We start from the raw sequence: 13,768 nt of genomic DNA on the forward strand, positions 1-13,768 counted from the left end.
AGGCAGAAATTAGGTTATTTCTAATTTCTCAAAAAATACATTTCCATTTATTCTCCAGTGAATTTTACAGATTCCCATTCCCAGAAACGTCAACATCAATACTGAAATATATTGGTTTTCAGTGTTCCTAGAAAACTATGCAAAAGATGACAGAACCACGCAGCATACTCAGCGGGAGCCTGCAGTCCTGGGTCCACGGCCACCAGACTTGCGAGGCTGAGTTGCATGCCTTGCTCTGCTAAGCTCCATTTTCCTACTGTGGTTTGAGCCTAACTCCACTCTCCTTGAATTTCTTTGTGCTGCCCATCTTAGGTCCTGGTCTTCATGTTTTCACCGCAAGTTAGGGAAGTGACCTCCATGCTGATTGGTCCCTGAAAACCCCCAAACTTCTGGCTATGGGAGTGGAAAGGAGGGGCCTGAGACCTTCCCTGGCTGCCCCACACATCCAGAAGCAATATATTTCTCTTTAGAACCCCAGTTACACAGAGGCTTGGCAAAGGACCTTATCCCAAAAGAAAGTAGAGGGGCTAAGAAGACAAGGAGTAGGCTGATGTAATCCTCAGGAGCAATATATAAGTAAGGTGAATAAGTAGATCACAAAAGAGGACCCTGTGGCTGAGAGGCTACGTGTGTCCTCAGGCGTCATAGCTCTCTCTTAGTGGCACACCTGGAGGTAGATTTGGTATCAGCTTTCCTCCAAAGCCTGTGTCCAATCCACTCCACTAAGCTGCCTCCTGATGCATCTGGAATAAGGCTTTCCATACACACAGCAGGAGAACAGACCAACCCCCGCAGCACTGGCTCTGAATCACCTAGCTGACCCATAAGGTAAACCAAAACGAAGCTTAAGTGCGTAATTTTTCTTCAAGTATTTTAAGGCCAGGTATAGAAACCTTATTTTTTCTTGTTTACTTTCTCCCTCTGCGTTAACTCATGTGGTTTTAAAATATTCTTACTCACATTCCATTTTCATGCCCATCTCTAAGCATTTTTTCAGCCGGCAAAACTGACAGCGGTTCCGGTGATGTTTATTGATGATGCAATCTTGGTTGCTCCGACAGCTGTAGGTCAAATTTTTCCTCACACTCCTTTTGAAGAAACCTTTGCAACCTTCACAACTGACAGCCCCATAGTGACGGCCTGAAACAGGAGAAAGAATATACAAATATTTTGTGACTGTATTTGTGGATTCAGTTCCTGTGCAAGTCTTATCGAAGTGATGGGTGCATATGTTGTTAGATGCCAACAGCCACGTGGCCTGAGTATTAAGCATACTGGCCACACCCTTCACGTAATTTCTCTACAACCTTTCAAGTAGCCTTATGAGTTCATGATGGAAATACTGAAGCTCGGACAGCTTATATGACAGCTGGCAGATGGCATGACCTTAGTGCTCTTAGTATACAAATGGTCTAACATACAGTAGGAACTCACAGGTGACAGCTGAACTCTACTATCCACTTGAACACACCTGGGTCCTGTTCCTGGAGATCTGGGCTTATGAAGTGCATCAGGTCCCCTGTCCCGCCACAAGTAGCACATAGCATACACGTGCATGTGTGGCTTCGGCACAGAGGGTCTCACTCCTGCATTTACCCCCTCTCTCTGATTCACGTCCTGGGCCCTAAGCCTCCCCTGGGGAAGAGGGATAGTCACAGGGAGAAGCGTGGGGACCGTGACTGCCAAAGCCCACAGCAAAGGAGGATTACCATATGGCTCACCTGGGCTAGCTACTCAGAGCCTTCTAGAAACACAGTTCTAGGAATGCATTTATTAAACACAGTTCATTTTTCTAATCTTGTTTTACTTTGGTATCTCTTTTTATTTTTGATACATTGTAATTGTCCATATTTATGAGGTATAATTTGATATTTCAATATATCCACATGTTGTATAATGATCAAATCAGGTAGAGTGACCACCACCTTATGCATTTATCATTTCTTTGTAATAAGGACATTCAAAAACCTTTCTTCTAGGTATTTTATAATATATAATACCTTATTGTTAGCTATGGCTACAGTGCAACAGAACACCAGAACTTGTTCCTACTACTTAACTGTAACTTTGTACCAGCTGGTCAGTCTTTCCTAACCATCTCCCACTTTTGCCCTCCCGCATCTTGGTGCCATTGTTCTACTCTCTGTTTCTATGATATCATTTTTTTTTTTTTTTTTTTTTTTTGAGACGGAGTCTTGCTCTGTCACCCAGGCTGGAGTGCTGTGGCCGGATCTCAGCTCACTGCAAGCTCCGCCTCCCGGGTTCACGCCATTCTCCTGCCTCAGCCTCCCGGGTAGCTGGGACTACAGGCACCCGCCACCTTGCCCGGCTAGTTTTTTGTAGTTTTTAGTAGAGACGAGGTTTCACCGTGTTAGCCAGGATGGTCTCGATCTCCTGACCTCGTGATCCGCCCGTCTCGGCCTCCCAAAGTGCTGGGATTACAGGCTTGAGCCACCGCGCCCGGCCAGATATCATTTTTTTTTAAGGATTCCACAGGAGTGAGATCATATTTGCCTTTCTGTGTCTGGCTTATTTTACGTAACATGATGTCCTCCATGTTCATCTACGTTGTCACAAAGAGCAGGATTTCATTCAATTTTATCTATTCCACTGTGCTACATACCACATTTTCTTTAGCAATTCATCCACTGTTGGATACTTAAGCTGATTCCGCATCTTGGCCATTGTAAATAGTCATGCAGTAAGCATGGGAGTGCAGATATTTCTTCAACATAATGATTTTATTTCCTTTGGATTTGGATCTAGTACTGAGATTGCTGGATCATGTGGTAGTTCTAGTTTTAATTTTTTGAAGAACCTCCATACAGTTTTCTATAGTGGCTGTACTAGTTTACAATCTCACCAACAAGCGTTCCGTTTTCTCCACATCCTCCCTAGCACTTCTTTTCTTTTGTCTTTTTAATTGTAGGCATTTTTTCTTTTCTTTTTTTTTTTTTTTTTTTTTTGAGACAAGAGTCTCAGTCACTTAAGACTGGAATGCAGTGGTGTGATTTTGGCTCGCTGCAACCTCCACCTCCTGTGCTCAAGTGATTCTTGTGTCTCAGCCTCCCGAGTAGCTGGAATTATAGGTGTGCACCACCACGCTAGGCTAATTTTTTTATTTTTATAAGATTTTATAAAATAAAAATAAAATCTTACATATTTTATAAGATTTTTTTTTTTTTTTTTTTTTAAGACAAGAGTCTTGCTTTTGTCACCCAGGCTGGAGTGCAGTGGTGCGATCTTGGCTTACTGCAATCTCTGCCTCCCAGGTTCAAGTGGTTCTCCTGCCTGAGCCTCCCAAGCAGCTGGGATTACAGGAACCCACCACCATACCCAGCTAATTTTTGTATTTTTAGTAAAGACGGGGTTTCACCATGTTGGCCAGGCTAGTCTCGAACTCCTGACCTCAGGTGATCTGCCTGCCTTGGCTTCCCAAAGTGCTGGGATTACAGACGTGAGCCACCGCACCCTGTCAAAAAATATGTATCTTATAAAAATACAAAAATTAGTAGAGATGAGGTTTTGCCACGTCGGCCAGGCTAGTCTCGAACTCCTGGCCTCATGTGATCTGCCCACCTCAGCCTGCCAAAGTGCTGGATTATAGGCATGTGCCACCGCACCCAGCCTGATTACAGACATCCTACCTGGAGGTGATACCTCATGTAGTGTTGATTTGCATTTCCTTGCGGATTAGTGATGTTGAGCATTTTTTCATATAACCATTGGCCATTTGAATGTCTTCTTTTAAGAAATGTCTATTAAGGTATTTTGCCCATTTTAAAATTGAGTTACTTGTTTTTTTGCTGTTAAGTTCCTTATACGTTCTGGGTAGTAATCCCTTGTCAGGTGTACAGTTTGCATGGTATCGCCAACTTTTAATTATCAATGACATCAAAAAGTGCCCCTGGCCAGGCAAGGTGGCTCACGCCTGTAATCCTAGCACTTTGGGAGGCCGAGGCAGGCAGATCACAAGGTTAAGAGTTTGAGACCAGCCTGGCCAATATGGTGAAACCCAGTCTCTACTAAAAATACAAAATTTAGCCAGGCGTGCTGGCAGATGCCTATAGTCCCAGATACTCGGGAGGCTGAGGCAGGAGAATCACTTGAACCCGGGAGGCAGAGGTTGCAGTCAGCCGAGATCATACCACTGCACTCCAACCTGAGCGACAGAACAAGACTCCATCTCAAAAAAAAAAGTGCCCCCTCCTTCAGTTTAGCTTTCTTATTCACAAAGTACTTTCACATACATTATGCCTCACTTGTTTCCAGCTGAGACTGACCATGGACATGCTCTTCTGATTCTGTCTTGTTTGTATAATCCAATTTCATAGCTACATTGCCAAGGAGAATACATTTCACAGGATTACCATTTATGGTGGCTACAGAGTTTCCCATTGTTCTAAGCTCTAGTATGCAAAACCATTTTCCAAGTGTGCATTTGGAACAACTCGGTCTTGTTCTTTTAAGAATAGTTGTGGTAAAGTGCCTTCTATAACATTGTTTTTCCTTTCTTTGCAATATATTTCCTTGAGTTCTCTATCTCTTTGAGTGACACTAATATCAGGAGACAATGGCACCAAGAGCCTGTGACTAGGCCTTTCCTTAAGCTCAGAAGAAGACTGACAAAAGGGGAAGTCGAGCAGATTCTATGGCCCTTTTGTTATGTTCATGCTTCATTCATTTGTTCAGAAGTTTGTAGAGTGCCTTTCCTTGCTGAGCAAGAAGACAGGAATACAAAGATAGATGGTAAGACATGGTTTTTGCTCTGACATTCTGATGGGGAAGATAGGCCTGTAGAGTGAATTATATGAGTAGGCAACAACTGATTAGAGAAATCTGTAGGAAAGGGCAATCAGAATCACAGGCAGCACCGTCTATCTGCCTACTGGGGTAGGTAAGGGTTTCAGAGAAGGGATAGGATGGATTGGGTTTACCAGGACAAAGGGTGGGAGCAGAGGCAGGCACCATTGGCAGATAAATGGTGTCACCAGCATGGAAGAGAAACTGGAGCTTCTGATCTTCTGTAGATGCTTGTCTGGGTCTGTCTTCCTAAGAGGCTTGGTCCAACCTCCTTTTTAAAAAACAAAACAAACAAAAACCAGGACTACAGTGTCCAAAGTTCCTGTGAATTTTGTGACCACAGAAGAAAGTGGAACCAGGCAGCCATCACAGAACACAGGCCTGTGCCCTTGGCATCCCTGCTACTGTGTTCTTATAAAATACTTTTCCATTCCTTCCTGTCTGCCTCACTAACCTTCTATGGATCCCCAGTACAAGCAGGCCAGCACTTGAATTTTTGGGCCAGACATCTTCTTCAGTTTCACTTTACCCAACGTAATCACAGAAGCCTATGAGCTCTCTCTCAAGGACACCGTGAGTATAGACCTCAAACTCTAGGCCCTGGCTCCACTTGCTGGAATGCCCTCCTCCTGCTCCAACGAATATGTACACAATCACCAAGGCTCCCAGGTGTTACTGCCTCTGTGGGGCCTTTCCTGACCCTGGGATTCTAGCTGGAATCACATGCCGCCTCCTGCTTCATTACAGCAGTTATTCATAGTGGGTTATAGTAAGGGGATGATAGAGACAGTTACAGTTAGGATGAAGGGGGATTATACAAATTATACATCTTGTAAAATAGCCAAGTGCTGTGCAAATGCACACTTAACCAAGATCTACAAATCACAGAAATCGTTTCTTGACTTTTCCTTTTTATGGCTAATTATTCGACAAACTACCTTACTTATTTACATCATTACCCCAATAAGAAAAGTAGATAAAATGGTCTTTCTAAATTAACTACCACCCCACCTCACAACAGTTACTTCATGCTGTTGGCCCGTTATAAGTGCCAGCATAACCTGGAACTACATACCAGAGGCTTTGTCGCCACAGACCACACAGTACTCTACCACCTGGGGCCGCTGGACGTCCGTCTTCCCCAGTAAACGCTCCACAGAGGCAGAATCCGTGACAATCTGGGAGAAACCAGGAAATAAACAGGGGTGCCAATTAAAAACCAAATCACTGCTGGGCACGGTGGCTCACGTCTGTAATCCCAGCACTCTGGGAGGCCAAGGCGGGTGGATCACCTGAGGTCGGCAGTTTGAGACCAGTCTGGCTAACATGGTGAAACACCGTCTCTACTAAAAATATAAAATTAGTCAAATGTGGTGGCGGGCGCCTGTAATCCCCAGCTACTCTGGAGGCTGAGGCAGAAGAATTGCTTGAACCCGGGAGGCAGACATGGTAGTGAGCCGAGATCGCGCCACTGCACTCCAGCCTGGGTGACAGAGTGAGACCCCATCTCAAAAACAAACAAACAAACAGACAAAAACCCACATCACTAAGCAAAGTAATGTTTAACTATAAATTCTCAATGCTGGGTTTCTAAGCAGGAGAACTCTGGACAGAACTGAGAAAATCCCAAATGACAACTTAATCTGACACCTAGAATGGTTCTGCCACTCATCTGGACTGCTCATCAGCTGGGTGGTTTCCCAGGATCAGGTGCTGGTTTCCACTGATCTACTCTATCTGGCTACTACAACCACCCAAAATTGTGGCCCACGTGGGGAATCACACACAGATGCTTCCAAATGAAGATATTTAAGATTCTTCCCATAACAACTTGAATGTATGCAAAGAGGTGTATTGGCAGAGAAATAACCAAACTTTATTAATTAAATAACTAGGACTCTGACTGAGGCAGCCGGTGGTGAGATGAAGAGAACAAATGACCTTTGAAACCTGCTATCTTCCCCTAATTTGTGGTGATTTTCTAGGCAACAGCAATTCATCTGGGAGAATACTATAACTGATATCAATATGCGAAAGTGAAAAATAGCTGTTATTTTAAAATGTACTTGAACTTGAGCCAACAATAAGACTTAAAATGATTTATACACGGTGGGAACACATACAGAAATCATTAAGTAGAATCACCTCTTGTGAAACATGCAACAAAATCAACAGCCATTCTTTCACAGACAAGGAGTACTCTAAAGGAGGAGGAATTCCTTTCTGATTTCAGATGATCGCAATGTACTCCGGGAAAGGAAGGATGAGACAGCATTTAGTAAGTGTGGCGTAAGGTGTCTAAAAGAACAGTTCTGAAAGCTGAACACGTTGGCATTCTGATCCCAGCTCAATCAGAAGACAAAAAAATTCTTCCCTTCCTTAAGTTTCTTCATAGTAGAACCTCCCCACCCAAAACAGAGATTCCTAAGCAGCATGAATTCAATAGTCAAAAGGTGGAGGCAACCTACATGTCCACCAACAGGTGAAGAGAAAAATGTGGTCTATATACAGAGTAGAATATTACTCAGCCTTTAAAAGGAATGGAATTCTGACACATGCTACGACATGGATGGGGGAAATAAGCCAGTCACACAAAGGCTGATTTCACTTATATGAGGTACCTAGAGTAGTCAAATTCACGGAGACGGAAAGTAGAATGGTGGTCACCAGGGACTGGGTGAAGGGGAGAGGAGAGTTACTGTTCAATGAGTATAGAGTTTCAGCTTAGGAAGAGGAAAAGAGTTACACAGAGCTAGACAGTGGTACAACAATGTAAATCTACTTAATGCCACTAAACTGTATACCTAAAGCTGATTACGATGGTAAGTTTTATATTATGTATATTTTATCAAAAATTAAAAGAAAAATTAAACACAACCCTGACGAAGCATGCTCTGTGCTCAGCCATCATGGGATACTGACCTTGAGTTTCTGTTCTCTAAGTGTTGGATTTGGAGATTCTATGCTTCCCATCCTCATGCTGAGCAACAACCCTGCTTTCCTTCAATGCCTGCTCTTTTCCTTGCTGTAGACTGTCCTCAACCCTATCCTGCCTTGAGAGAGCAGGAAGAACCAAGGCAGAGATAGAGACAAGAATTGAGGGGCCCAGAGCGAGTAGTACCCAGTGGCAAGTACAGACAGAATGAAAAGCTGGGACCACAGACCTGATGATCTGGACAGGTCAGTTCTCGCTTGGCTGTAGTCAGCCCTAGGTGGTACCTTTAAAATATCAACGGCTGATGCTTCATGGCCTTAGGTAAGAACAATTCTCCAGTAGCCTCAGGGCCGGCTTGCTCATGCCAGTCTCCTGTGGCCACTGACCTCCTTGTTCTACTTCCATCCTCTCTGAGTGTTATAGCTGACTGTCTTCTGGGCCTTGCCACTGGTTTGCTGGTTTATTACTTTGGCCAAAGCAGCAACCTGCCATGTTTGCAGGTCCCCAAAGAACCTTCCAGGGATGGATTTGGCCTCGAAGGCAGATGTAAGAACAAGTCAGGAACAAGTTCAATAGCAGAAGTGCTGAAACAAATACCTGTCCAAAGGCCTTACCTGGATCCTGCCAGGAACAAGGTTGTCTGAGGTGGTAAATATGAGTTGCTTGGCGCTGGATGTCTCTGGGGAAGCCAGGATCACCTTCCCAGTTCCAGCTCCATCTGGGCTGGTCAGGATGAACTGCTGTTTAGGGGATCCGGAGGCGTCCACTGCGGTGACTATCTGGATCTTCTGTCCTGTCTGCTGGTCTGTGACAATCTATAAGACACAACATGGAGACCGCTCTCATGGAGTGTCACAAGACCCATGCATTTGCAGGTGGTGCTCAAAGTGGTGACCGCCAAACACCTTGAATTAATGCTGTCTTTAACACGTGGTTTCACCAGTCCACGGTGAATCGAGAAAAACAAAACACAATAATGAGTTTTTCGGAAACAAATTTTCATAAAGCTAATTTTAGTCTAGGACCATATCTTTCCTACTGTTTTTAGAAGTAAAATGCCCTTTATTTTATGAAATGAAGGCAGTAATAAATGATAGGTTTAACTTTTTGAAAAGTCCTTGTCCTCACCTATTAAGAAATGTAGGCAATCCTAACTCTTGAAATGCTGCTGATCCATGAAGTCCAACAACTTGGGAACGACTGCTTCAAAGATGGCCTCTTTCTAAAAGGTCCTGTAAATACTATTGCCTTAGGTTGAGAGAATACAGGGAGACCCTTGCTGACACACACTCAACTCACCACTAATTGACCACCCACCTCCTTCACTCCCACTTCTGGACTCTGAGGTCTTTAAGGATAGAGACTACATCTGATTCACTGCTATATCCCCAGGGCCAGCACAAGGCCTGGCACATAGAGAGAAGACAATAAAAAATCATAGGATGCACTGAAGGAAGTGGGCACTGACTCTGGAGAAATCTTGACCCTTATTCCTCTGGGAGTTCCCACTCTTCAGGAGCATCACTGTCAAGACTCCACTTCTTCACACAGTCCTTGTCTAACTGCATCAGTCACAACAAAAACAGTTGCTATGACAAGAATGGACTCTCTTTTTTTGCTCGTGAAGTTCTTTGAAGTTGTTCTAACCCCCGTCCTGCCTCTCTCCTAGGCCAGATGTTCCTGGCTAGCAGCACTGCCACCTCTCCCTCCAGGCACCAGCAGACCCTTACTACAAAGAGGACTCTGGAGCTGCTGCTGCTGCTGCTGCTGTGTTGGGTGAGGGGAAACATGCTATGTCTCTGGCTGGAACTCAGTTTCCTACAGCACAGTACATTTATGGGCAGGTCTAGCATCTACCACCTCTTGACAGACTTTTGAAATGGAACTCTGGCCGGGCGCGGTGGCTCATCCCTGTAATCCCAACACTTTGGGAGGCCGAGGTGGGAGGATCACCTGAAGTCAAGAGTTCAAGACCAGCCTGGTCAACATGGTGAAGCCCCATCTCTACTAAAAATACAAAAATTAGCTGGGCATGGTGGTGGGCGCCTGTAGTCCCAGCTATTTGGAAGGCTGAGACACGAGAATCGCTTGAACCCAGGAGGCAGAGTTTGCAGTGAGCCAAGATCGTGCCACTGCACTCCAGCCTGAGCGACCAAAGGGAAACTCCGTCTCCAAAAAAAAAAAAGAAATGGAACTCCCAAGGTTGAGATAACAAACTCACACAGTCTAACACAACAGCTTTGCTAACTGCAATATGGAAAATAAGACAATGTTGGCTGGCTCAAAATAAAATGACATAGGCAAGAAAAGATTCAATCACTTAAATGTTTACTGAGCACCCACTATGAGTCAAGCACTGTTCTAGGTACTAGGAATAGGGACGTGAACAAAAAAAGGTCCCACTATCATGGAACTCAACTTCTAGTGGGGGAAACAGACCATGAACTCTGAACAAATAATATCAGTCAGTGTAAATGCCCTGGAGAAAACAAAAAGCAGAATAAACAGAAAAAGCATGACATTGGGAAGGAGACAGGGATGCAACTTTGGGAGGAGAGACATCTCTGAGTATGTGACACTGAGTGAAGATTTGAATCAAACATAAGAGGAAACTGCAAAAATGTGGCAAAGTATGCTTCAGGGCACAGCCAAGTGCAAGACCAGAGAGGACAGTAGAATAGGATGACAGATCCAAGAATGAATCCTCAGCTGATCATGAGACAAACCCCAGTATATCATCATTTCCAATTAAAGGGGCAAAGGATGTTTAAGGCTCAAGGAGAACAGATTTGGAGGGAATGAAAGGAAGAACCTTTCATCATTACAATCTGTGGCATGCCCAGAGTCCCCCAGAAACATAAAACATGAGACAGAAAACCTTGTGAAAAGAATTATCTTTAAAAAAACTTTCCCACCCAAGGCTCAACTGAGAGACTGCAGACATAGGCTGGTTGACACACACTTCTCTCAGCTGTCACAGAAGGGATTTCTTGCCTTAGATAAACAAGATGGCCTTTCGAAGCCCTTATAACCTTGAGCTCTGTGAATCAAATGTCTACAATTTTTTTTTTTGAGACAAGAGTCTCACTTTGTCACCCAGGCTGGAGTGCAGTGGCATGAGTATGGCTCACTGCAGTCTCAACCTCCTAGGCCCAAGCAATCCTTCTGCTTCAGCCTTCTGTGTAGCTGAGACCACAGGCGTGTGTCACCACACCCAGCTAATATTTTAGAAAATTTTTTTGTAGAGATGGAGTCTCATTTTGTTGCCCAGGCTGGCCTCAAATTCTTGGGCTCAAGTGATCCTGCTGCCTTGGCCTCCCAAAGTGCTAGGATTCAGGCATGAGCCACCAAGCCTGGCGCATGTCTATCAATTCTTATTTCCTTCCTAAACTGTTTTCCCTGTTAAGAAATGACATAGTTATGTGATTGACAGGGGTCTTCAATTACCAACTAAAACCAAGGCAACACTAGTAATTCCTTTGCCCTTTTGTATTCAGAGATGACACATTCTGTACCAGAGCACACACAGATAACCAGCATGTCATTTCCTTGTATGCTCTTCTCCAGTCATTGTGGTTGAGGTATGGCAAGTATGAGGTCAGGGTATGGTGTTGGGAGGTAGAGGTTACTGGTTCCAGACAGGGACAGCAGCTCTTAGTGGCAGTATATAACATACTTCAAGGCTCAGAATTTTTTTTTTTTTTTTTTTTTTGAGACAGGGTCTTGCTCTGTTACCCATGTTGGAGTGCAGTGGCATGATCCTGGCTCACTGCAGCCTCGACCTCCTGGGCTCAAGCAATCCTCCTATCTCAGCCTCCAGAGTAGCTGGGACTACAGGTAAGCACCACCATGCCTGGCAATTTTTTTTTTTTTTCTCTAGAGATGGGGATCTCACTATTTTGTCCAAGCTGGTCTTGAACATCTGGGCTCAAGTGATCCTCGTGCCTTCACCTCCCAAAAGCTGAGAACCAATGTACCTGGCTAGATTATTCTTTCCTTTTTTTCTCAAAGACTCGCGCTCATAAAAATTCAATGAATTACTTATAATTTGGGGATTTTTTTGTTTATCTTTACCCTCCTAAGACATTTGTATCCTCCATTTAGAGAGAACACCTCCATGAGAAAACTAAAAATGCAGGCAGAAAAAAAAAATCTTCCAAATACCCTATTGGAACACAAGGGTGACCACTAAGCAAGACCTTGTTAACAAACACAGATAGATTCCTATTTAATGACCTAGAGGAAACATCAAATTGCAAGGATATATCCAAGCTCATTAAAATTTAAGTCGGCTGTGGAGGAGAGGTATTGTGCATAGAACTTTACTCCCTGAAAAGATACATTCCAGCCAGAATTCCCAGTATCTATTAATGTGACCTTACTTGGAAGTAGGGCCTTTGCAAATGTAATTAGGATGAGGTAATACTGCATTAGGGTGGGCCCTAATTCAATGAATGGTGTGTCCTTATAAGAAGACCACGTGGCAATGGAGGCAGAGATTGGAGTGATGCAGCTGCAAGCAAGCGAGGAATGCCAAGGACTGCTGGCACCCACCAGAAGGTAGGAGGAGACAAGGAAGGACACTCTCCTAGAAGCTTACCCTGCTGACACCTTGATTTCAGACTTCTGGCCACCAGAAGGTTGGGAAAATAAATTTCTATTGTTTTAAGCCACCAAGTTTGTGGTAATTTATTGTGACAGCCCTGAGAAACTAATACAAGAGGCAAATTTTATTTAACTTCTTTATTTGGAACAAAAATTCTTAACTTTCTGTCTGTAAACTATAACAAATTGGGGGGAAGGGAGTAATGTAAGAAGATAAGGGCTATTTTCTGTGACTTTTAGGGCCCTCAATAGCCTACCTAGTCAGAGCTGCTATAATGCTTGCTGTGAAAAGGTGAAGTTGTTTGAACATGATTGATATGTTAGTAAATAATTAGCATATAATGCAAATTTTGTGTTTATGCGTGGTTTCTTCCATGAATAACACTAGGTAAATAGGTTAACAGAAAACGACACTGAGCTGAAGTTATCCATGCAGGGATACTCAGTGCACATGGTATGAGTCACATTCAATCCATCTGGTGATTTCAGGTCACCTCATGTCCACCACTCAAGTAACTCATGAGACGCAATCCTCCCTACACCTACCTCCACAAAGAAACTACAGGACTTTTTCAAGGTAAAGTGCCGTATTTATTTATTTTTGAGATGGAATTTCGCTCTTGTTGCCCAGGCTGGAGTACAATGGCACGATCGATCTCAGCTCACGGTAACCTCCGCCTCCCAGGTTCAAGCGATTCTCCCGCCTCAGCCTCCAGAGAAGCTGGGATTACAGACACACGGTACCATGCCCAGCTAATTTTTTTGTATTTTTAGTAGAGATGGGGTTTTTCCATGTTGGTCAGGCTGGTCTCAAACTCCCGACCTCAGGTGATCCGTCCACCTCGGCCTCCCAAAGTGCTGGGATTACAGGCATGAGCCACCACGCCTGATCAAGTACCATATTTATTATAGTCACTATGTATTTAACGACTTGCAGGTTTTATTAGATTCACTATCTGTTTTTTAATATGTTGCTGACAAAGTTTTTGAGTATTGTGTCACTAATCTCATTTTTTTCCCATCAGTCCTGTGGTTTTCATTGCACAATTTGGCAAAGTGTGGGAATTTTCAGGAATGCATGTCACATTATAGCACAACTGACTTTACTAAGCTAAGGTCCTCTCTAGTTAAGGTCCTCTCTAGTTCTAATCCCAAAGGACCTTGAAACGATCTTATACACCACCATTCTCCCCCATGTTACCCACTCTCTTCCAGCCAGCTCAACATCTCTGTTGCAAAGAAGAGCCTGCCAATGAATGGGCTGCAGGCAAAAACCAGCCACTGGATAACTTTTGTTTGACTACCCCCAATTTTTTTTTTTTTAAATTTTTTTCTTGAGACCAGGTCTTGCTCTGTCACCCAGGCTGGAGTGCAGTAGCATGATGTTGGCTCTTTACAACCTCCACCTCTTATCCTCAAATGATC

The 13,768-nt window shown here is 43.9% G+C and overlaps 1 protein-coding gene across 15 annotated transcripts in view; it reads right to left on the bottom strand.

Moving 5' to 3' along the window:
- The window catches only part of NR2C2 (nuclear receptor subfamily 2 group C member 2), a 96,064-nt gene that overhangs the window by 20,193 nt on the left and 62,103 nt on the right, over window positions 1-13,768 (bottom strand). For all 15 annotated transcript variants that reach the window (XR_004060342.1, XR_004060372.1, XM_030941077.1 and 12 more), the window contains 3 exons: window positions 8,353-8,553; window positions 5,879-5,981; window positions 961-1,140 (listed from right to left, as the gene is read on the bottom strand). Coding sequence is in view for 13 of the 15 variants with exons in the window: in XM_030941077.1 (XP_030796937.1) it covers window positions 961-1,140; window positions 5,879-5,981; window positions 8,353-8,553 (484 nt within the window). In the remaining 2 variants the exon portion in view is untranslated. The remainder of the gene's footprint in view (window positions 1-960; window positions 1,141-5,878; window positions 5,982-8,352; window positions 8,554-13,768) is intronic.

This window comes from Rhinopithecus roxellana, chromosome 1 (genome assembly GCF_007565055.1).
Source record: "Rhinopithecus roxellana isolate Shanxi Qingling chromosome 1, ASM756505v1, whole genome shotgun sequence".
Taxonomy (NCBI): Eukaryota; Metazoa; Chordata; class Mammalia; order Primates; family Cercopithecidae; genus Rhinopithecus; species Rhinopithecus roxellana.